This window comes from Erpetoichthys calabaricus, chromosome 13 (assembly GCF_900747795.2).
Source record: "Erpetoichthys calabaricus chromosome 13, fErpCal1.3, whole genome shotgun sequence".
In the NCBI taxonomy this organism is placed as follows: Eukaryota; Metazoa; Chordata; class Cladistia; order Polypteriformes; family Polypteridae; genus Erpetoichthys; species Erpetoichthys calabaricus.
In genome coordinates, this window is record NC_041406.2 from 34,098,813 (window position 1) to 34,125,205 (window position 26,393).

A 26,393-nucleotide genomic window follows, 5' to 3' on the forward strand; every position below is an offset into this window, starting at 1 on the left:
ATTTACTTTCATCAGAGAACATACCTTTGGACCACTCAGCAGCAGTCCAAAGGCGAGACGCTTCTGATGCTGTCTCCTGTTCAAGAGTGGCTTGACACAAGGAATGCGACAGCTGAAACCCATGTCTTGCATACATTTTTGCGTGGTGGTTCTTGAAGCACTGACTCTAGCTGCAGTCCACTCTTTGTGAATCTCCCCCACATTTTTGAATGGGTTTTGTTTCACAATCCTCTCCAGGGTGCAGTTATCCCTATTGCTTGTACACTTTTTTCTACCACATCTTGTTCTTCCCTTCGCCTGTCTATTAATGTGCTTGGACACAGAGCTCTGTGAACAGCCAGCCTCTTTAGCAATGACTTTTTGTGTCTTGCCCTCCTTGTGCAAGGTGTCAATGGGCGTCTTTGGACAACTGTCAAGTCAGCAGTCTTCCCCATGATTGTGTAGCCTACAGAACTAGACTGAGAGACCATTTAAAGGCTTTTGCAGGTGTTTTGAGTTAATTTGCTGATTAGAGTGTGGCACCAGGTGTCTTCAATATTGAACCTTTTCACAATATTCTAATTTTCCGAGATACTGAATTTGGGACTTTCATTAGTTGTCAGTTATAATCATTAACATTAAAAGAAATAAACATTTGAAATACATCAGTCTGTGTGTAATGAATTAATCTAATATACAAGTAGGGGTGGGCGGTATGACCAAAATTCTATATCACGGTATTTTTCGAAATTATCCCGGTTTCACGGTATTTGACGGCATTTTTTTCACATGCATGAGTGGATGTTAACCACATTTTCCACTGCAATTACTTAATACAGGTTTGCATTGCCCCATAAAGTGATACGTTTTCAAGGAGGTGGCTCTAATGAAGAGAAGGTATCACATTGCATGACAGATGCAGTTAAAATATAGAACCTTTTTATTGAACAAATTTTGCAAAAACTATAATTTTGACAACATATTTTCAACCATCCAAAGAGGCATTTAGACTTAGTAAAATATCCAGAAGTGCTTGTCAAAAGTTGTATTGCACTGAACATGTCTTAGAAAAGGAATAAATAGTAAATATTTTTGTAAAACAACTACACTTTCTGTTAATGTTAACAATCTCTGTCCACTGATAAGTTAAAGTGACTTTTTAAACAACTTTACCATCATTAAACTGCATAATATTTAAACTAATAAATAATAACAATAAAATAAATAATAGTATTATTACTGATAGTTGCACTATTACTTCAAGGCTTCAGGCCCAGGTGCATTACACAGTATTCACTAAATTAAAATAAAATAAAGCAAGTGCAATCTTGGTGATGACATCTTTACCAACTGAACCATCATTCAGGCAAACTGCATTAATATGGACCTTGCTTCAAGCTAAGCTATATGCATAAATAATAAAACTGCAACTTGCATTTATAATGCTATTTGTGGTATAGCCCTACGGAATCGTATTAGGGCCACCGTGAAGAAAAAAAAATACGGGCACAGGAAAGAAAAAAAAAAAAACCTATATGTCGAGAATAAAGTCGACATTTGCACTTTATTCTCGCCGTTTATGTCGAGATTAAAGTCGACATTTACACTTTATTCTTATAGTTTACTTTATAATTAAAGTAGAATGTCGTAAACTAAACTTCATCCTAAAATCATTGTTTAATTTACTAGATTTTCTCAAACCCCGTTATAAATTATGTAGCACATTAAATACTTTGTGTTAAGTGTTCCCCGACCCAGTTGTTAATCACTACGCTTCTTAAACCGACTTCATCCACACTAAGAGGAGACAGCGATATCCACACAGAATACATTCACTGTATGATAGTCCTGCCCTCTGAAAATGTAGAATGCTAAGATAAATACTTGATATAATTTTCATTGTGAAATGCATTAAAGCAGTTATTAAACATGCACGGTAGTGAGGCGGTAGTACTGCTCCCTCGCAGTAAGGGGTCCCCAGGTGTACGTTCAGTGTAGAGAACTTTATGGCAGGTGTGACGAGGCTCCAAAAAACTGGATGTATGAATGGGTATCGCACAGGTTTAACTTAATTATTGTGTAAATGTTGGGTTTGTGATCTGGTGGTCGGAGACACGAACACAGAATTCAATGGATGTTCTTCTGAGCGGGCTTTCTTTATTGCACGCGTGCTGTCTCTATCTGACATACCAAAACCCCAATTCATATCCTTCCTTTTTCTTTCTCCACATAACCAATCGCCACATGATAAATGTCTTTGTGAAATTAAAACTAGTTATAAACTTAGCCCACGGAGTGTTCAGAACTTTAAAAATATCTTCGTTATACATGTCTAATTATGCCATCCATTCAGGGTTGTACCCATCCCTGAACGAGTCGCCAGCACATCGCAGGATGAATACGAGCAAAACATACACTAGCAGGGTCAATATAGCATAACAAAACTCCACTTCCTACATGATTTTGAAAGGAAACTGAAGCACGCCGAGTAAACCCACCAGAAAAACATGCAAATGCAAGGCAGGGTACATCCGAGACAAACTTGCTGCGAGGCAGCAGTGCAACCTCCACGCCGCCGTGCCCCCACATGATTAATACATGCTTTAATGCATTTCACCATGAAAATTATATCAAGTATTTATCTTAGCATTCTAAATGTTCAGAGAGTAGGAATATCATGAAGTGAATGTATTATGTGCGGCGATTGCTGCCAGTGCCTTCTCTTAATGCAGAGGAAGCCAGTTTAAGAAGCTTGAGGAACACTTAACACAAAGCATTTAATGTGCTATATAACTTATGACGGGGTTTGAGAAAATCTAGTAAATTAAATATTCATTTTACGATGAAGTTTAGTTTACGATGTTCTACTTTAATGACAAAGTTTGAGAATAAAGTCAACATGATGACTTTAATCTCGTCATAAGCGTCGAGATTAAAGTGGAAATGTCGAGAATAAAGTCAACATGTCGTCACACTATTACACAGTACCCAGGTACATTACACTGTAGGCTATTGAAAACAAATAAAACAAGTACAACTTGGCTTGCAGTATTATCCAGTAGTATAGAAACAGAATTTACACATTTGAACATAATGGTCCACATCTGACCTTTTAAAACCAAAGCATCTCCAGGCAATGGACGTAACTCCTTTTTCTCGGCAAAAGTTCTTTGGTGTCATCGTGTTCAACTTTGTCGTCAGCTACAGCTTCAGTTTCGGAATGTTCTTTGTCCATTTTCACCGCGCAATACCTACCGCAATGTGAATTTCCCTTTGGGATTAATAAAGTATCTATCTACCTATCTATCTACCTACACTACCACACCTATTTAGTGGTGTAGCAGTGAAAAAGAGCCCCCGTGCAACACCTCTGTGTTTAGCGGTGTAGCAGTGAAAAAGGTCCCCACCTGAACAGTTTCCCGCTGCGCCACGTTCCGAACGTCGTTTAGGCAATTTAAACCGGTGTTGCGGTATAAGAAAAATTCATATCATAACAAAAATAAAAAACGGCTTTCGGTATGAACCGGTATACTGCCCAGCTCTATATACAAGTTTCACTTTTTGAATGGAATTACTGAAATAAATCAACTTTGTCATGATATTCTAATTTTATGACCAGCACCTGTATATGTGTACCAAATTTCAGGTCAATAGTTCAAACTGTTTGCGAGCTACAGGTGATTGAAAACCTCGGACAGACAAACGAACAGCCACGGTAGAATATTATAGAAGAAGATGTGTACAATAAAGATGGCCGATTACTGATATTGTACCGATATTCCTAAATGAAAAGAAAGACATTACGTGTTTGAGGTTTTCACACTAACATGTTAATATAACATTTAACCAGGATAAACAACCGTTTCTAATTTTAACACCCTTTGCAAAACTGTAATGGTCTTTAGAAAAAACTTTCATAACACTGGAAAAGGTATACACTTTAACTTGAACCATATAGATACATTTGCTTAAGCCATTTTTATTCCAACTCTCATAAAGAGGAAGACAGAGAAAAAAGAAAGGAGAAGATACCATTTGTTTACAAGTAAGACAAGTCAAAGTATCAATACTTGTAGTTCACCGAAGGAAGAGTATTTGAAAGATTTGACAGATTATTCTAAGTTCTGAAAATGTATAAACTGCTGGATGTATCAGAAAGAATTCTTTTTCCCTAGCTGGTGACAGGGCAGGGTTTCCTCCATAGATTGTACACTGTTGCGGGTGCCCCAAGGGTTCCAATTTCACTAATGACATTTCTCCATGCTGGGCCGTCCAAGGCGATGCCTTTGGCGTCTTGGAGGCTTAGTCGACGGAAAACCAGGGAAATGAGTCTAGAAACCGCACAGAGAACCGAACGAATCGGAAAGAACAAATTATGAATTTTTTAAAAACTGCCTGAATCTTTCATAGGCAAACATGTACAAATACATTTCACTCCACTTGCAGAAAAATTAAAAGAAAACATAACATCATTTCTTGAAAACATGTGCAATTGTAATCGTAAAACAGAACAATTTCACTTAGAATGAACTGTAGTAAGCAACTTGCATACATTAAGAAACATCTTTTATTCAATCAGGGTTGATGAGAGCCAAATCTCAGCTTAAAAGCTAAGAAAGTGAAACTTCCTACTTTTCCAGCCATTTTCCTGCATGAACTTTAATAACTAGTCCCAGAGGCTGGTGCCCTAAGTCCCATAACTGGTTTGACAGCTTTTCTCATTGCCTATACATGGACAGGACATTATAGACAATAAATGTTTTCATTACAGCTATACAATATGTGAAAGAAAAGCATCTATGATTTGCAAGGTACAACACACTAAGAGTTAATTAATGCACATGAAGATATACCCTTTAATTTAACAACTCCAACTAAATTAACAAGCGGTCTGGCATCATAGGTAAGGTTTTTTCTACAAAAGTGATTCACTTGCTCAAGTGTAACACACTATAATGGCTATTTCAAAAGCTGACAGGCTGACAAATTTTTATCTTACTGAATAAAGACCTCTGGAGCTGTCACTCTGAAATGAAACCATGCTGCTGAAATAACAGTAAACATAGACTGACATGCATTTATTGACAAAGAAAATTCCTACCAAGGAACCACCGACTTAGGGAAGCAAACCTGTGTGCTTTAAAAACCCAAGCCTCCACTGTTTTGAAAGTTGATAAGATTGGGTATTTCAGAAATCAGACAAGAAAAACAATCTGCAGGTCACTATAACATGAAAATAGCTCGCATCTCCAAAAGCTCACAGAGCAAATAATACTATAATTGCTTTAAACAGGGACAAATGTAAAAACTTCCAAAAGTTAAATTTCCTCCATATTTTTAAGCTATATTAAGGTCTGTCTTTTAAAACAATGACAATCTTAGGTTAAGAGTGAAACCTCCTGCATGCTCAGGCTGGCTATGCAGCAACCATTTTGACAGGCTTTGAAGACAATGGGGGAAATGTAGAAAATTATGAAATACAGCATTTTATCAGAGTAACTGTGGACTTTAATGGCAATGGTAACTAAGGAAATCACTTATCACATCTGTAAAAAATTTGACATATTTTCAGTCGCAGGGTGTAATGAATTCTGGTGGAGTTTAATGTTTTGAAGTCTATGGAATTGTTTAGCACATCCACTGTTAAAGCTCAATTCTCATTATTGTCATTGAGCAGATAAGTCAGGGGTAGGGGGTTTTCAAACTGTGGCAGCCTATATTAGGAAAACAGCTAAATAAATGTGCTTTGCTTTTAGGAGCTTCAACATCATGCTAGGCACAGTGTCGATGGAGTTTGAATTGATGTCCATCGGTGGAAGGATAATAGCAATGGATATATATTGGCTTTCCCTATTGGCTAGTAGGTAGAGTTTTAACACTGAAATAAATGAAATGGGCAATATTTTTGAGCAAAAGTCAGGTCTACATAAGGGTGAGAGTTTGACACACAATTCCAGCGCATGAAAAAAACAAGTTTTAAATAAATCATTTAAACAACTGGCTGCAGGGCTTCTGCAAGAATCAAGACATCGGGTTCATCAACAACTGGGACCTCTTTTGGGAAAGACCGCGTTTTTTCAAGCGAGATGGCCTGCATCCGAACAGCTTCGGCGCCCGGGTCCTCTCCGAAAACATATCCAAGGTAATTCGTTTATCTTGACTATCTATCTCTGCTTTTAACCCCTTCTGAAATGCCACTCCTGTGCTTGGTCATGATAATTGTTTAATAAAATCTTCCATAAAAGTGCACAACATAAATACTGTAATAACCAATCTTAATGCACATAGAAAATCTAGGCAATACGGCATAAACACCAATAATTTAATTAAAGTTACTACTTTAGATGAACAATGTATTAAAACTATAAAAACAGATCATAGATTAAATAAAAAATACACGCAGAGCGGCGCTAATAAAAATAACTTAATTCCTGTTCCATATATCAATAACGCACATAGTATTCATCTCTGCTCCTCTGAAACATTGAATATGGCACTATTAAATATTAGAGCTTTAACTAACAAGACGTTTTTTTATCAACGATCTTATTAGTGATAAAAAAATAGATTTTATTGCACTAAGTGAAACGTGGCTTAGCTCAGATGGCGCAGCTGTTTTAATCGAATCTGCGCCTCCGGATTACAGTTTTACTCGTGCTGATCGCCAAGGAAAGAGAGGTGGAGGACTAGCAAACATTTACTCAAGCAGGTTAAAATGTAAAAATATCAGTTTTGGTAAATTCAAGTCTTTTGAGTATCTCGCCATTATTATTCAGGGAGATTCTCACGTTCTAGTATTATCCGTGTATAGACCTCCAAAATTCAACGTGTCTTTCTTTGAGGAATTCTCTGACTTGATGTCAATCTTAATTACGAACTATGACACACTCTTAATAGTCGGCGACTTTAATTTTCATATAGATAATCAATGTGACCAAAAAGTAAAAGAATTTATGAACCTCCTGGACTCTTTTGATTTGAGACAGCTCGTTAATCAGCCTACACATAAAGCAGGTCATACGTTAGACTTAGTAATTACTAAAGGACTAAAAGTTGATATAAAGCAGGTCATTGATATTGGTCTATCAGACCATTTTCTTCTACTCTTTAATATAGAAATAATGATAGAAAACACTCATGAGAAGCATATTGTTAAAAAACGCTTCTTTGACTCATCAGCAGCTTTAAAACTTTCAAACATTCTAACCAATCAGTCCGTTTATAGTGCCAACTATAATAGCGAGGAGAATGTAAATAGTAAGGTGGAAAGATTTAATACTAAAGTGAGGGCTGCTGTTGACTTAGTTGCACCTGAAAAGACAGTTAAAAAATCTTCTAGCGTTGTTATACCATGGAAGACCCAAAGAGTGTCTGATTTAAAGAGAACATGCCGTAGAGCTGAGCGTAAATGGAGGAAAACTAAACTAACTATTGACTATGAAATATTAAAAGTTAAAATAACAGAATACAATAACACAGTCCGTCTTGAGAGGCGCTGCTATATCTCTAAGATTATAAATAACAATGCTAGTAATCCCAGAGTCTTATTTTCGACAATTGATCATCTGTTAAACCCAGGTAACTCAAAGGAATGCCTCCTAAGTACTTCCAGTAAAACCTGTGAGGCTATCACTGTATTTTTCAATCAAAAAATTAATGATATTAGAAATAACATAGTATATCTGCCCAACACTAAGGATCCTCCTAAACCCCAGTACCCCATAATAAACAAATTAAAGTCTTTCACTAGGATAGATTTACCTGATTTACATAAAATAATTTCTCAAATGAAACCCTCCACCTGTGCCCTTGACCCAATACCAACAAATTTTTTCAAAGAAGTATCGGGCGTGCTTATTGATAATGTTCTTGACATAGTAAATTCGTCATTAGATACGGGGGTCTTCCCAGACTGTCTTAAGAATGCGGTAGTTAAACCCCTACTTAAGAAAAATAATCTCGATCCCTCTGCTCTTGACAATTATAGACCCATCTCTAACCTGCCTTTCTTAAGTAAAATTCTAGAGAAGGCAGTCATTATACAGTTAAATGAGCACCTCCATAAACATGCTATTCTTGATAAATTTCAGTCAGGTTTTAGAACAAATCACAGCACAGAAACTGCACTCGTTAAAGTAGTAAATGACTTGCGGGTAAATGCAGACAGAGGCCATTTATCTGTTCTTATCCTCTTAGATCTGAGTGCCGTATTTGACACCATTGATCATAATATTCTTAAGAATATTCTAAAGATATTCTATATGGTGTTCCACAAGGCTCTATCCTGGGTCCACTGCTCTTCTCAATCTACATGCTTCCATTAGGTCAGATTATCTCAGGGCACAACGTGAGCTACCACAGCTATGCTGATGACACACAGCTGTATTTATCAATAGCACCTGATGACCCCAAATCTCTTGATTCGCTAACACAATGTCTAACTTGTATCTCAGAATGGATGAATAGTAACTTTCTCAAATTAAATAAGAAAAAACCGAAATCTTAGTGATTGGCAATAATGGATACAATGAGGCTATTAGAAATAAACTGGATGCATTAGGATTAAAAGCCAAATCGGAGGTAAAAAGCTTAGGGGTAACCGTTGATTGTAATCTGAATTTTAAATCGCATATTAATCAGATCAATAGGACAGCATTTTTTCACCTAAGAAACATAGCAAAAGTTAGACCTCTTATATCATCGAAAGATGCAGAGAAATTAGTTCATGCGTTTGTTTTCAGTCGGCTAGATTACTGTAACGCACTCCTCTCAGGTCTACCCAAAAAAGACATCAATCGTTTGCAACTAGTGCAGAATGCTGCTGCTAGAATCCTTACCAGGAAAAGAAAATCCGAACACATTTCTCCAGTTTTGATGTCACTACACTGGTTATCTGTGTCATTCAGAATTGACTTTAAAATTCTGCTTATGGTTTATAAAGCTTTAAATAATCTCGCCCCGGCTTATATATCGGAATGTCTGACACCTTATATTCCAAATCGTAACCTCAGATCCTCAACTGAGTGTCTCCTTAGAATTCCAAGAGCAAAACTTAAAAGAAGTGGTGAGGCGGCCTTCTGCTGTTATGCACCTAAAATCTGGAATAGTCTGCCAGTAGGAATTCGCCAGGCTAATACAGTGGAGCACTTTAAAAAACTACTGAAAACACATTATTTTAACATGGCCTTCTCATAACTTCACTGTAATTTTAATCCTGATACTCTGTATATCCAATTCATTATAATAACTATTCATTCAAAATCTGTACTAACCCCTACTCTCTCTTCTGTTTCCTTTTCCGGTGTCCTGTTGGTGGTGGCGTGCGCCACCACCATCTACCCAAAGCACCATGATGTTCCAACAATGATGGATGGATTAAAAGCCAGAAGTCTGTATGACCATCAGCATCAAGTGACTCCGTGAAAAACCCGAACTACAAAGAGGACTACAGTAATCCCTCACCTATCGCGGGGGTTACGTTCCAGAGCCCCCCGCGATAAGTGAAAATCCGCGAAGTAGCGACCTATATTTATTTTATTATTTATACATATTTTAAGGCTTTATAAACCCTTCCCACACTCTTATAAACCTTTCTCACTCTCTTGTTAACCTTTCCCACGCTCTTATAAACACTTCCTATGCTCTTAAACACTTTCTACATTCTTAAACACCTCAGACCAACACTGCACACTGCACGCAGCGATCAGATGTCAATGTGTCTGCACTCGCTTTGTGAAGGGGGGCAGCTGAACTCATGCTGAGCAGAAATGGACTTTGTGCTGCTTCTGCCAAAATGCCTGCTTGTCGCTCTGCGCGTTCGGAAGGAGGAGTGTGTGTGGTTGGGGTGTGAGAGCTGAACGCACCTTCGCTCAAACCCCCCCCTTCCCGGAAGCGCAGTATGCTCCTGCCACTTCGCATTGTCAAGGGGGTAGGGAGCTGAATGAACGCTAAGGAGAAGTGGACTTTGTGCTGCTTGTCGCTCTGCGTGTCAATAATTTTAAGCCTGTACATCACCAATTTTCCTGTCTCACTGTCTTGTCTTGCGTGAAGTTAAAATGTTTTATAATAGTGAGATGTTACTCATATCCTTAGCCCAACCTCCACATATCATATGTGTTAACAAAGTGTGTTTTATAAGTTTACATGTGTTTAAAGCATGTGGGATGGGTATTTTAAGGCTTAAACTATAAAAATGTTTATTTATATGGTCTTTCTATATCGCGGATTTTCTCCTGTTGCTGATGGGTCTGGAACATAACTTCCGCGATAGGCGGGCAATCACTTGTATTTAAAAACCCGCGAAGTCGTGAATCCGCGAAAAGTGAATCGCGAAGTAGCGAGGGATTACTGTATTTCATTTATGTTAGGTAGAATGCCCAGAGGGGACTGGGTGGTCTCGTGGCCTGGAACCCCTACAGATTTTATTTTTTTCTCCAGCCTTCTGGAGTTTTTTTTTGTTTTTTCTGTCCACCCTGGCCATCGGACCTTACTCCTTTCTATGTTAACTAATGTTGTCTTATTTTAATTTCTTATTTTGTCTTTTATTTTTCTTCTCTTCATTATGTAAAGCACTTTGAGCTACTTTTTGTATGAAAATGTGCTATATAAATAAATGTTGTTGTTGTAATGGTCAGATAGGGCTCAGGGCATATGGTTAACTTCTGTAATATTACGTGAAAGACACTGAAATGTGAAGATGTAGTCATTTCTAACTTGTGTATAACAGCAAGAGAAACAGAAAGAAATTTCGTAAGCCATGGGACTTATCAGTCTGAAAACATCTATTAGTAAAGGAGTCTGAAACAAATTTATAGACTCAATAGTCAAACACTTGACAGAGGTGCCCAGCAAGGGGTTTTATATGGTATCAGGGACTACAACCAATGTTACTACTTATGCTCGTGCAATAATCTAGAATTAAAAAAAGTAAGCATACTGTCATTTCTTGTACTCAATTAATTTACAACTGTGACACATTACATTTATCAATGTACCATTGAAATATGATGTGTGCTTTCACTTATGAGTTATAAAGGGTGAGCCAAAAATAAATACAGTAATCCCTCCTCCATCGCGGGGGGTTGCGTTCCAGAGCCACCCGCGAAATAAGAAAATCCGCGAAGTAGAAACCATATGTTTATATGGTTATTTTTATATTGTCATGCTTGGGTCACAGATTTGCGCAGAAACACAGGAGGTTGTAGAGAGACAGGAACGTTATTCAAACACTGCAAACAAACATTTGTCTCTTTTTCAAAAGTTTAAACTGTGCTCCATGACAAGACAGAGATGACAGTTCAGTCTCACAATTAAAAGAATGCAAACATATCTTCCTCTTCAAAGGAGCAAACAATTCAATAGGGCTGTTTGGCTTGTAAGTATGCGAAGCACCGCGGCACAAAGCTGTTGAAGGCGGCAGCTCACACCCCCTCCGTCAGGAGCAGAGAGAGAGAGAGAGAGAGAGAGATAAAAAAATCAATACGTGCCCTTTGAGCTTTTAAGTATGCGAAGCACCGTGCAGCATACTTAAAAGCTGCACACAGAAGGTAGCAACGTGAAGATAATCTTTCAGCATATTTAGACGAGCGTCCGTATCGTCTAGGTGTGCGAACAGCCCCCCTGCTCACACCGCCTACGTCAGGATCACAGATAGTCAGCGCAAGAGAGAGAGAGAAAGAAAAAGTAAGTTGGGTAGCTTCTCAGCCATCTGCCAATAGCGTCCCTTGTATGAAATCAACTGGGCAAACCAACTGAGGAAGCATGTATCAGAAATTAAAAGACCCATTGTCCTCAGAAACCCGCGAAGCAGCGAAAAATCCGCGATATATATTTAAATATGCTTACATATAAAATCCGCGATGGAGTGAAGCCGCGAAAGGCGAAGCGCGATATAGCGAGGGATTACTGTACCACATTCCAAATGTTTATTCTACAAAAATGCTACAAGATAAAATAAATTTAATTACTACACATGGGTATACAAAATAGATTTTTTTCCACTGTGTTTTAAAAATGATGTCTTCAAGGTGATAGCCAGCCATCATTAATGATACACTCTTTGAGACCATTTCTGAATGCTCGCATGACTCGTTTGGCCATTTCAAGGGGAATAGCGTCGATTTTGTGGTGAATAGAGTCCTTGAGGGCTTCAAGGTTTTTGAGGTCGGTGTGTGTATACCTTCGACATGAGATAGCCCGACAAGAAGAAATTACACAGAGCAAGATCAGGCAAACGTGAAGGCCACACGTGCAGGAAGATAAACTTCCCGGAAACATCTCCCGCAAAACTTGCATGGATCTCCCTGTTGTATGAGTTGCTACGCCATCCTGTTGAAACCAGCATCCACCACATCCATTTCTTGCAGTTGGGGGCCACAAAAAGTTCTCTAGCATTTCAATGTAACGTTCTGAAGTGACGATGACCGTTGCCCCCCTCAAAAAAATAAGGGCCTACAATGCCAAATTCTGCAACGGTGCACCAAACTGTAAGGCCGGGGTTATACTTCACGCGACGCGATGCATGCTGCAGCGGACGCTCCTGCTACGCAAACATTGTAGTGTTTACACTTGCGCACGTACTTTACGTAAATCTGGAGGAATCCACAGGGTGGGCAGTGCGAGATATCATCGCGGTGAGAACATGTTCGGCTTCTCTGTGTTGTGAATTGCCTAGAACGCCCATTAAATTCCGATGACACCTTACCGCAATATCTCTGAAAAGGATGTTTAATGATTAAATCCATCAATCCAGGGACGTGTCCATTCCAGCAAGCATTGGGCATGAGTGAGAAACAATCATTGGACGGGGCCTCAGCTCATCGCCAGGTGAATACAAACTCACACATACACTACCGTCATTTTAGTGGCACCAAATCCCCAAATCTGCATATCTTTGGAAGGAAACTGGAGCACAGTGTGGAATCCAAGCAGGGTATATCAGCGACATGACTCCCTGCGAGACAGCAGTGCTACTGCTCTGTCACCGTGTCACCCCCATGTGTGTAATTATTAACAGTACAGTAATCCCTCGCTATATCGTGCTTCGACTTTCGCGGCTTCACTCTATCGCGGATTTTATATGTAAGCATATTTAAATATATATCGCAGATTTTTTGCTGGTTTGCGGATTTCTGCGGACAGTGGGTCTTTTAATTTCTGGTACATGCTTCCTCAGTTGGTTTGCCCAGTTGATTTCATACAAGGGACGCTATTGGCAGATGGCTGAGAAGCTACCCAACCAGAGTGTGTATTACGTATTAAATAAAACTCCTCAAATATATTGTGAGCACGGGGGCTCTTTGCACCCCTAGAGGATACGGCCGCTCCTCAAAAAATGCTAAAAGATTACTTTCACATTGCTCTCTTCTTTGCTGGGCTTACATATGGCTGCTTTATCAAGCGATATGCTTCCTGCACGGTACTTCGCATACTTAAAAGATCAAACAGCACGTATTGATTTTTGATTTTTACTTTTCTCTCTCTCGCTCTGACATTCTCTGCTCCTGATGGAGGGGGTGTGAGCAGGGGGGCTGTTCGCACACCTAGACGATACAGACGCTCGTCTAAAAATGCTGAAAGATTACCTTCACATTGCTCCCTTCTGTGCAGCTGCTTCGTGAATCGACATGCTGCACGGTGCTTCGCATACTTAAAAGTTCTCGAAGGGCACGTATTGATTTTTGATTGTTTGTTTTTATCTGTCTCTCTCTCTCTCTGACATTCTCTGCTCCTGACGGAAGGGGTGTGAGCTGCTGCCTTCTTTGCAACTGCTTTGTGCGGCGGTGCTTCGCATACTTAAAAGCCAAACAGCCCTATTGATTTGTTTGCTTTTCTCTCTCTCTCGGACATTCTCTGCTCCTGACGCGCACTCCTTTGAAGAGGAAGATATGTTTGCAATCTTTTAATTGTGAGACAGAACTGTCATCTCTGTCTTGTCATGGAGCACAGTTTAAACTTTTGAAAAAGAGACAAATGTTTGTTTGCAGTGTTTGAATAAAGTTCCTGTCTCTCTACAACCTCCTGTGTTTCTGTGCAAATCTGTGACCCAAGCGTGACAATATAAAAATAACCATATAAACATATGGTTTCTACTTTGCGGATTTTTCACCTTTCGCGGGGGTTCTGGAACACAACCCCCACGATCGAGGAGGGATTACTGTATTCATTATTTAAACGAAATTAACGATTTATCTGTAAAATGTAACATACACACTTTAATGCATTTCATCATGAAAGTGATATCAAGTATAAATCTAAAGATTCTAAATGTGCAGAGAGTTGGAATATCATACATTTAATGTGTTCTGTGTGGTGATCTATTGCTGCTTGCCGTAGCAATTAAAAACTGGGATGATGTTTACGACAGTCTGCTTTAATGATAAAGTAAACTACGAGGTTAAAGTGGACATTTTGAGATTAAAGCTGAAATTTCCACTTTAATCACAAAATACATGTTTTCACCATGTCCTTAATTTTTTTTTCTCAGTGGCTCAAATACAGCACTGTACATTATGTTGCTGTTGTGAAGTTGCAAAAAAAAAAAAAAAAAAAAAGACGGCACAAAAGATGGTATGTGAGACTTTTCAAATATATTGTGCCATTACGATCGGGAATATGTGACACTTGAATAGAAAAGCACCACGAATGCATCTGTATGTTGGCATTTTGCTTCACCACATTGAACCATTCATCAAACATCGAAGCGCACACATCGATCCCCACAGGATCTGCATAGATGCATTCTGCCACATGTAGATAGTAAACAGAGTATCTGATGTCACGTTCCGACTTTTATCACACTGTGCCCCCCCAACTTTTTGCTGGTACTGCAACTCGCGCACACGTCGCGTTAATTTCTGAGGACCTGCTCAGAGGATGCGTGAAGTGAACGCTGGGAACACGTGGCAGCCATAATGCGGGCGCATACGCATTCTGAGCGTGAAGTATAAACGAGCCCTTACACGCTCACTCTTGCAGGGATTTCTGATGAAGTTCACGAGGGTTGGTTTCAGCCCAATAGTGAAAGTTTTGCTTATTTACGCAACCATTCAAATGTAAATGTGCCTTGTTGTAGTTGAATTATAAAAATACCAAAGATAACAGTTTAATATAAAACATATGGTTCGGTATGCAGGAGCTTAATTAATCAGTTCAGACAGACAGACAGAAAAGGAACAGACCGATCTAGTAACATAACATGTTATCAGTGATTGATACTCTCCCCCCCCCCCCCCCACCTTCAAGTGTGACTAGTGCCTTCCTAAGTAATTCATCTGCTTGTAGTAATGCATGTGTGCAGTTTTCACTTGGTACTACCAATATTGCTCAAAAACTAGTACTGTTACTTTGGTACTACATAAGCCATATTTCAATTAACCTGTCATTAAAGAGCATTTTGAAATTGTGAAACAAAAAAACAGCAATGGAAACATGAATTTTGAAAAACCTCTCAAAAAACTCAAAAAAAAGTTTATATACTTGCTTGAGGTGGTTTTTCAACCGAATTGACAAAGCAATATTTCACAATACTGCAAAGGAAACACTTTTTTCGCATTTAGGTCACTTGAGTCTTGGCAACAACCCTGTAATCCGCACAGGTAGCCAGTTTATAAATTGTGATGGCTTTGCGCTTCTCGGTTGGAACTGGCTCCCTCGTGTATGCTATGCCAGGGGACAAAAGAGGGACTATTGCGCTGCACAATTCCATGAATGTTGAGCTGTTCAACCTAAATGTACCTACAGCGCCTTGGTAAAATCACTGTGGAGGATTTCAAAGAAATTTCTAACATGTGGCCTCTGCCAAGTATAGGGAGTTTGCTTTACCTTTATTGTATTCACTTGATCTTGTTGCCACCGATTAAAAATGAACACGAAGATTATAGATGCAACTGAAATAATATTTCCAACATCTATCATATAGGTCGCTATTTTTAATTTTAGGTGATAAAACAAACTTTATTCACATAAAATCACTCAATGGAAACACAGATAATTTGTATTTGTGTTTGTTGACTTTTTAGAAGTGTTGCTTCATTTTGCACATAACTGCAATGGAAACACGGCTAATGATACAAAAAACCCAAAATCATACCGGTTCTTGTGACATCCCTAAGGAGGATTCACATGGCAAGAACCATATAAACAGACAGACTAAGTCTGAAATGTTTTTCAGGTTGTCCTTGTAATAGTTGTTCCAAGAAGTTAAAAGTATTAGCCAAAAGAGAAAAACACCCTAACTGATTAACGGAAAGAGGTAATGTATAAATATCATAAACAGGCCTGATTAATTTAAAATGTAATTCATTTAGAAAATCATATAAAGAACAACCTAAGGTATTGACATAAAATTACAAAGAATACTATATAAAATCTAAAGAAAAAGAAAAAAAAAAGACTTAATTACAGGACAAAATACCACCTGCACATATGGTTAGTTCTTAGCTGCTGATAACATCCATTTATCCACCCTTTTTCCAACATGTTCAAAAGAGGAAACACTGGTCAAATTTAATCTTACAACTGGGGAAAATTATCTCCAAATCCCAGGTTCTCACTACATCATTTACCTGAATCACCATCACTTCCTGCAAACTCTAAGAAAACATGCTGTTAAAGTTTCAAGTACAGTGTAAAGCAAGACAATAAATTAAAGAAAAGGGAAGAAGAAAAAAAAACCATCCAAGACAGAAGGAAAAAAAATTTTGGTGCGGGGCAGGGTTGTTATACTCTCATATTTACTTAAAGAAACCATCTTCATCCTAAAAGGTGTGAATTTAACAACAAGGTCTTTGAAAAAAGTGGCTTTCTAGAAGTAACCAAAAAAAATAAAAAAAAACCCTCCCAGAAACCCTGTGTTCTCAAATTTAAAGTTTTCCAGGTTCTTTAAAACTCTTAGAAGGTTTTTCTGAATTTATATTTTACTACACATGTAACAGTTATGCGCTTAATCTGCAAAACAAAAAAAGACTTGCTGTAAACAATAATTATACTGGTCAATGCACTAATTAGTTCTGAATGTTAGCCAAGATCTCACAGTTTTGTTAAGACATTTTAAATCTGCAGTATACCTTCAGAAGAGATGTCATTCCAAGAAATAAGGAACTGTGTTAGAGATACTGTAACTGAGGTTAAGTGCAATCATAACAGAGGATTTGTCAGCTAAAAGGACTGTGGTCAAGGCTGCTTTTTGTCATGTTTGTGGCAGAGGGATGATCCCTACTTAAAAGATATCAGAATAATTTTAAAGTATAATTATTCAAGGGAAGTGGACGACTTATATATATCATGGAACCATCTGCACGTAACTAGTCTAGGTCAGAGTTACTTTGCAAGATTTACTTTGCAATAATACACTAAATATTTTGCACCATTATTGCTTGATGCCTAAAGCATAATTTAGAAAAGGCACATATAGCATTTCACTCTTAACATGTTTACTCCACTGAAAGAAACTAAGAGAGCAGGAGAAGCACACAGTTTTTCCTCCAACATGTTAGAAACTTGGCTGGCTACTGCATCTTTTGATTTTCCCCCTCTCCAACCTCTTCCTCTAATGCTGCTACTGAATTAAGTTCTCGTGCACTGTAAAGTCTCAGGTCAGTAGCAGTGCAGAGCAGGAAGCTGGTTTAGAACAGCAGCCAGGGTCTTTTTTTTTAATTCCACAATGTGTCTTCATTCATTTCACACTCCACATGGAAAAGTCATTGTGGAGCAAAACCTCTTCCTCCCAGTGAGCCTTACGACAGACACTACAGTCTCACATATTCCCTTTCAGCCTGCTAGCAGGAAATGGCCTTTTATTGCAAAGGAAAAAAAACAGAGCACTTGAAACTCCGTGGAGTTTTATTTGTAGACAACCTGGCTGGGGACTGTCAAAGGCACAAAAGCAACCTGATCTACTATACACGCAGGAGCCTAATTCAATACAAAGACCACCACAGGTAAGCAAATGTATACAATTGCATCCTCACTTTATATTAATGCTAAAAATATGTCTGCATTTCATAACTTGTCTACACTAAAAAGGAGATAAGTAAGCAGTTTGAATGCACCATGACGGACATTTCATAGTTGTCTGCAAAGGTAAATGGCATTTCTAAGATGGCCAGGTGTGAGTGTGTTTGGATGAGATATGGCACAATAACTCAATATAAAAATCTATTATTTGATGCTTTCACAGTCGTTAAAAAAAAAAAAATCATTTTTTGGCAACATTCTAGATTTTTTCACAAGTGTCCAGGATGAAAGCTAGAAATTTGGACCACCATTGCACTCAGCTTATGCCCCTAATATGTCTACATACCATTCATTCACCATTTATGCCCTAAAATCAGGATAGAAATTATAAGACTTAAGTGACCCACTCAGAATTTACTTTCTATATATTTTCTTTACCTTGGAAAGTAACTATAGCAGAAAGATACCACCAACACATGAACAAATCAACTAGAATCATTCACTGTGACAAAAATGCAGTTAAGGTTTTATACACTTTTGGTATGTGCCACACGTGTACTGTACTTCTCTGCCTGTTAAGGACTAGAAGAAAGATGACTCCTCTGAACCATTCACATATCAGTATATCAATGCTTATTCTCTTTATACCAATCTATGTGCAAAAGTGCACCTCTTCATGTAATAAGTGGATTTATTCACTATAACTTTCTCTGTGAGTCCTTAGACTAGACTAAATTTGACTGAAAAGTCCAATCAAGCATGTGAGGAGCAAACAGTTGAAAACTACTTGTCCATTTTTTTTTTTTCCACACTTCAGATCAGTGTATAAACAAATAAAAAAGAATGATTGTTCTAGCAAAACAAAGGCATACTTAGCAATCTTCATTGATGAAGAAAATGCCAAAGCATGCAGCAATCAGGGTTCTGTTAAAATCACTGGCATGGCTGGTTTAAGCAATCAATTTAATCAACAGCTGTATAAATTAGCTTAACCGTTATAGACACATCCATAACTCATGGGCTGTCACTCTAGCACAGTTTTCCAAAGAAGCAGCTGTGCTGAATGAAGAAACTACAAATAGAAGTTAAGTGGTTTTCTAAAGAGGGTTCTCAGATGGGCCAAGCGATGGGTTAAAGCACGACAGAAACCATATCAAAATGGGAGCAAGCAGAAAAAGAAGTCTTAAACAAGTAAGTAATCAAAACATAACAACTGAAAAGACTACTTCAGAAGCTGGTCTTCAGCCTGTGATCCTTTTCCATGAAAAACAAAGTAGACACTAGATAAATGCACCTTGGCCTTTAATAGCAAGCTTACAGAGACATAATATATGAGGACCCGAGAACAAAAGCATTAACAATGTGAAACATAATAGACAACAAACCGCAAAATAGCACAAGGGGTAACATTACCAGAAAAATAGTAAATTAAAAAGAAAAACAATAATATAAACCCTGACATACTACAGAGACAGTAACTTAGTTATTTACTCTATTGAAGACATTTTTCAACAATTGTTGAGACCTTTACACAATAAAATAGTTTTATTTTCATTACTGTTCTGCCGTCCTCTTTCACCAACTAACACGTTTATGTGGTCTGATTTTAAAATACCTATGATGCACAAATATTCCCATAAAATATACTTAAGATGTACTTGCACACTAAAATTACAACAATTACAGTGTAAACGTTTAAAACCTGTAATTATTTATACTATACAGTGCTGCACAAATAAGTTTTTTGAAAATAAATCTAGAAAGCACAACACTGAGGGATACATTTAAGTATTTTTAACTGACTAATAACCTGGTGAAATGTTTATGATTGTGCATCCATAAAAGCAAAATGGATGGCATATTTCTATATGAGCAACTAGCTAAAGACAAGCCTTGTATAAAGTAACTCTTCCTCTAATAAGACATTAAAGATGAGGACAACTGAGTTTTCTGCATCTCTTTTACTGTGTTTGTATGAAAGGTGAATAGGACACTATAGTTGAGATTTGTATAATATGCTACTAATGATATTCATTCAGACTAAAAACAAGAGCACCGACTTCTACAAAAACACACTTTCCAAAATGTGCAAATGGAGATCAGCATAAAAAGAAAAAACAAGTGCTAACCTTGAAAAATCGTGATTGCCTTATTGCTTCCACAATGTATCATATAGTAAAATACAATTAAATGCTTAGATTAAGCCTTTTCTTAGCTTGATTGGTTTATTGTTAATATTTGTCAAATTAAAAACATTAACATGAAATTATTTTAATTAACCTTTGAAATATGCTATTACTGGTTGATAAAATAATCTGTAAATAGCTCCCAGAATTTAATAAATACATTTACACCAAACAAAACAGCTTTACACAGGTGTTCTAATCACCACAAACTGGATATTAAATATTTTATTGGTAAATTTGCATGGACATAGATAGAATGCATCAGTTTTGGATAGCTTCCAAAGAAGCTGAACTCTTTTTGCATACCTCCTCATCTGAAGTGTCCTGTTCGTACTCATCTTTTGGAACACTGATGGGCTGCTGTGCTGTTTTACTATGGGGCTCCAAGTTTCCATTCTCCCCTTCTTTTTCTTCATTTGCTACCTTCTTCAGGGACAGTGTTTGGCTCTAGAAACACAATAACAGACTCAGAAAAAAAAAAGCCACACACATTTTTACAGATTATGCAAGTGCTCACTATTCATCAAAAACAACAGCCAAGTATAAAATATACAGAAAGCCTGAAACCAAATTTAATTGTGTAGCCAAGCATTTGGCTATCACAGCAAATAAGAGAAAAATATCCAGAAACATTCAGTGATACTAAAAATACAACAACTCATTTCAATAGATAGCTTTATCACTAAGAATCTTCTGGCTTTTGGTTTTATAAGGCAAAGGTGTTAAGCCAGTACTACCTTAACATGTAAAACTATACATTTGAAAGTTCCAATTCTAATGTAAAAATGTATCAAACCGCATTCTGTAATATAATGTGCTGGTAGTTATTTTTGCTTTCCTACCATGCAAAGGTCTGAATCATATGTACAGTCATGAACACATCTGTCATAAATAAAAATATAACCATAAAAGAAAATGTCTTTATCTACAGACCCATAACAGATGAGAAAATCTGAATGAAATGGTTAATGAAAACTGAATGAAATACTTAACAGTGCCATTACTAGCATGAAAGGGGTTAAAACAGGGCATTAAAATAGGATACTATATTATAAAGTAGTTTTGAATGAGTGACTCAATAAAAAAAACTATTACAATCCAATGAGCTATTAAAAAAAAAAAAGTGTGTCATGTTCAACCTTGTTGTTTTGTCAAAAAAAATCAATAGCATTAAAAAAAGAAAAGGAAGATAAAAACGTCTTAAGCAAAAAGGGAACCAAAAAAATATAAGACCTTGTAGGCAGGTACATAAAGTACAAACAAGAGTAACTAGACGGATTTTAAGAGTGCAAGGTATGAGATATGAGAAGAGATAAAAGTAACATAACCTTTTTAGTTCAATAAACCAGAGATTAAGAGGCAACATAATTAAATTTTTAAAAATTATAAAGAGAATTAGTATGGATCCTGGCTGTAAATTCTTTACCAAGAACATTGGGACACAGATTGAAACTTTTTAATAGTAGGTTTTGCACAAACATTTATTAATAAAGATATTTTATTTATATAGCACGTGCAATATTTTCTTCACCCCAAGAACCATAAATCAAGTAGTGTGTCAAGACAGGAGTGCTCTAGGGACCCTCAAAAACTGAAATGAATGAAATTTTGGAAAAATTAAGAGAAATGAGGTTGACAAGGTTTTTTTTAGGCTGAATAGCCTATTCTCATGTTCCATGTTATTGCAAACAATATACATTTACGTACAAACAACTGGAAAAATGTGATTTAACCCTTTTAATGTTACAGTACAAATCAAGACAAGATACATTTATAGAATAGGTTTTATATTTCTTAAGTCCATTTCTTCACAATCACAGCATATATTAGTTTGGCAAATTAGGTTACATTATAAAGAAAAGAATATTTGGTACATTTTAAAAAATAACTAGCCCATTCTTGCATTTTATAATGAAACTTATGGAAACAGGGGCCCATTATAAAAAAAAGCCATTAAAACGTACCAGATACATCAAATTTTTCCAAGCCAAAAATATTATATAGCAATGGTTTGCATCTTGATTACATACATGCAGATTCCAAAACAGTGCATTCCTGTTGTTTAAGAAGGCAAAAAAAACAAAAACATTGTTGCAAGATTCAGAAATTGTAAAAGGACACCAGCTGTGAGCTTTGCGTTATTCGTCTTCCTCTGTGGCAGATTTTCAGGCCCAGGAGTGTGGATTCACCTTGGAAAGTCATCACAAAGCACCGTTATTGAGAATGAAGGTTGATGTCCAAATGTGAATTGCTGTCTCTGTTCTGTAGAGAACTAGACGATAATAACTGAAAAAGGCAGGCACACTTACAATTGTTTTTTTCTTTCACTATATGGTGGTTTATTTTTTTTATTTCACCAAAAAAGACTGCTGCGGGATTTGTAATGCACGTGTGTGCTTCAATGAGAGAGTGTGTGCATGTTCCATACAATCAAGTGAAGAAGTAAACCATCCCATATGTATTTTCCCCGAGTCCCCATCCCCGAGATCTATGAGCAGTGTTGCAAACGGGTGCTGGAAGAGCTGAAAGCACTAGAATTTTTCATATGCACAACTGATCTTTGGTAATGCAGGACAATGGAGCCCTAAATAAGCCTGACAATTCACTTCATCGACTGTGACTCCAAATTACAAAGGCTCATGTTTACAGATGTCCTACTTCCCTGAAGAACACAGTGGTGAAAATATATCTCTAGTATTTCAGGAGGCTTTGACTAGCAGGAGTTTATGTGATAACGGGCTATTGTGTTTCCCCACTGACAAATGATTGTCTCAGACTTCAGTGTTTTGGACGCAGACAGCACCTTGCTATTGGTAGCCGTTTGTTTGATTTCAGATATGTAACTGGTTAGTAATAGGGCGTAATCTAGAGTTAAAAAGGTTTGCTGTTCTCTTATGCTTTACACTTCTTACATTTATGGCATTTTGCAGACCCAATAGCACAACTTACTTGAGTGCTACGTAGTCATGTAGGTAAATGTTTCAAGTGTACTGGCAAACATAGAGCAGAGGTAGTAACAAACTACACTCCTGAGCTATGACAAAACAAAGGCAATAGTCAGACAAGGTTTTTTGAAGTGCACTACAACCTTTAGTGTGATGTTGTGGGCAATGGCACTCCAAGGCCTACATTGTTATTAAGTTTTTCTGCTATCTGATTTGATAAAGTTACTTATTTAGAATGTAGAGTCACAGGCTAGGGTACATTGAAATAAACTTGTATAAATTGTGGACAGTCTAGCATGCAGCATTTAGACAGACAGAAACCATATACTGTACCTAATTTTTTTTATAAAGCTTGCAAATGCAGCTTTGGTTTGTGTAAATGTAACTTCAATCAGACTGGCGACTTAATCCATATCTTTCTTTCCAGCTTCTGTCCGTTTCGGAGAATGCTGTTAAAGGTGACACACAAATTGATTGTGCTGCAGGGACATACAGAAAGCTGGTGTAACACTTCTCCCACAGTTGGAAAAAGAATGAGGCACTGAAGACTGCTCACAAGGAATTAAACACACCTGAGTATGGTCTAAACACGCAGTGCCCAACCAGATGAGGCACAAGGCAGAAAATGGTTGAGTGCATCCTAGAGCAACAATGGGCTCTGTCACAAGTCCTCTCTGACAACAGAAAGACATAGCACCTGGCTCCAACATGGCAAGACACAGAAGTCCTTTAGTCAGCGAACAAGGCAATGAAATAGGTGGACAAATCGCTAGTCTGGACACCCAGGACCATAAGGTTTTAACTCCAGGCTGCCAAACTACAGACTTGAAAAGCCCAGTAGACTACCAGATGTACCAGATCTTTGGTCCATGAGGTATATTCACAATTAAAAATGATTTGATAAAAACAAAACACCAAATTCTTCATGTACAATCTCAAACTTTGGAATCTCTTTTAAAGATAGCTGCTTATAGCGTGCCAGACTGTAATAACCACCTTCTACAGCCTAGTTTATACTTAAATTGTTTGCCTGGTTATGGGAGCATCAGAGCAAAAATGACATTACATGTGTAGACATGTGCTGGGTTTTCATCATGTGCTGTGCACAGAATTTTTTCTAACTATGCTGCATTGTGAGTACAGCTCGGTAAATGGTGAATTTCAAGAAGAGGCTACTTACATGGGTACCAAAATGTTGAACGAAGGGCTGAATATGACGCAAGAGGTCGTTAAAGTGCAAGGAAGACATGCAAAAATATTTGAAGAGCATCTCTTGATTATGCAGGTTACCCACTCACAAGAAAATTATACTCTCCCTCTCTTCTCCGCTTTGGTTAATGGGTCCACACTCACACACACACAGTGATGAGTAATATAGTGAAATTGGGCAAAAAATAAAGCAAACAAAAGAAACAACAGTGTTAGCTGTAAAGCAAATGCTGCAGTGGGGGCAACAATGCCAAAAGTGAATCATATCCACTCATTTCACTATGAGAGAGAGAGAGAGAGAAATACGTTGGGAGCATGCATGGATAAGCACCACAAGATAAAACACCTGGATTGGGACCTGAGTGCAGCGGGTGACACCTCAGCACCACACTGCAACAGTGTGAGGTTTTTTTTTTTTTTTTTAATTTTTTTATGGTGGCTGGAGTGCCAATCCTGCCAGAGGATGTGCTTGCAGAGCTGGATGCAGATGAACATCATACCAAGGACAAGGCAATTGTAGGTTAAGGGCCTTGCTGAAGCGCTTAATGCAGTAGAGTCACTTCTGGAGTTTACGGGATTCAAACTGTGATATAAATAAGTTAATAATTAATGCTTAGTTTGTCATGGATTAAAAGAAAAAAATGTAAAGATTCAGTACCAAATACAAGTGAAAAGAATCAATCATATTCATTAAAAAAACTTTTTAAACACTGGAGCAGGTTTTTTTTGTGGATTAAATATGGAGGGTATTCTGCAAAATAGTGAAGACTGCAGGGAGAAGACAGCATCACAACCAGGTCAGAGAATGTACTTTGCAGTATTCAGAGAGCATCCAGAAACCACAAATAACAGCGGCTCTTTGTTTTGAGGAAAAACTAATTTTAGGTTTGAAAAGGTGAGAAAGCATGGCATGGCAACATTATACTATTTAATGTACTAGTCAGCCTGGAATATCTACCAACTGCTGATGCAGTAAACCAAAAATCTGAACTGATACAGCAGGTAATTCTTTTCAACTAACAGGGGCTTACAGCTGATGTCACAGAAAGGGCATGGGAGAAATCTTATTTAAAAAAAAAAAAGAAGAAAAATCATCATTAACAATATATAATCTGCGCTCCTAATAAGTATATTGTGGAGGTTATGAAAATGCTCCCTACTCTTAGCTCAGAAATTGCGGAGTGTGAAAAGTGTGTGTTATCTTTAATAACATGAGGACTCTCTTAATGGTCCAAGTGTAACAAATTGTAATGCAGCTATATACATAGATCACAAGCTGTATTCAACTAAAGGTGTAAGGCATTTTATCAGACATATTGTACCTCAGTATACACCTGAAAGTCAAACTTATGGCATTTTTGACAGAGAAATTAATTGGTGGGGTCTAAATTAGGTCTGAAAACAAAATCTAGGAGTGCGATATTTATGTAGTATTTCAGTTCATTATTGTAAATATATTTTTGTGTACATTGGAAAAAAGACCACACATCAACATGACATAATCCTTTAAAAATCACCTGTTGCTAAAACATTTGCCTCCAATATGCTAATTACAGTGCATCCGGAAAGTATTCACAGCGCATCACTTTTTCCACATTTTGTTATGTTACAGCCTTATTCCAAAATGGATTAAATTCATTTTTTCCCTCAGAATTCTACACACAAAACCCCATAATGACAACGTGAAAAAAGTTGAGCTCAGGTGCATCCTGTTTCCCCTGATCATCCTTGAGATGTTTCTGCAGCTTAATTGGAGTCCACCTGTGGTAAATTCAGTTGATTGAACAGTACTTGGAAAGGCACACACTTGTCTATATAAGGTCCCACAGTTGACAGTTCATGTCAGAGCACAAACCAAGCATGAAGTCAAAGGAATTGTCTGTAGACCTCTGAGACAGGATTGTCTCGAGGCACAAATCTGGGGAAGGTTACAGAAAAATTTCTGCTCCTTTGAAGGTCCCAGTGAGCACAGTGGCCTCCATTATCCGTAAATGGAAGAAGTTCGAAACCACCAGGACTTTTCCTAGAGCTGGCCGGCCATCTAAACTGAGCGATCGGGGGAGAAGGGCCTTAGTCAGGGAGGTGACCAAGAACCCGATGGTCACTCTGTCAGAGCTCC

The 26,393-nt window shown here is 37.7% G+C and overlaps 1 protein-coding gene across 1 annotated transcript in view; it reads right to left on the reverse strand.

Annotated features, from left to right (window-relative positions):
- bop1 (BOP1 ribosomal biogenesis factor) overlaps window positions 1-26,393 on the reverse strand; it is a 171,909-nt gene that overhangs the window by 123,963 nt on the left and 21,553 nt on the right. Inside the window, exon 3 of the mRNA XM_028818103.2 lies at window positions 20,427-20,567. Within this exon, the coding sequence (XP_028673936.2) occupies window positions 20,427-20,567 (141 nt within the window). The remainder of the gene's footprint in view (window positions 1-20,426; window positions 20,568-26,393) is intronic.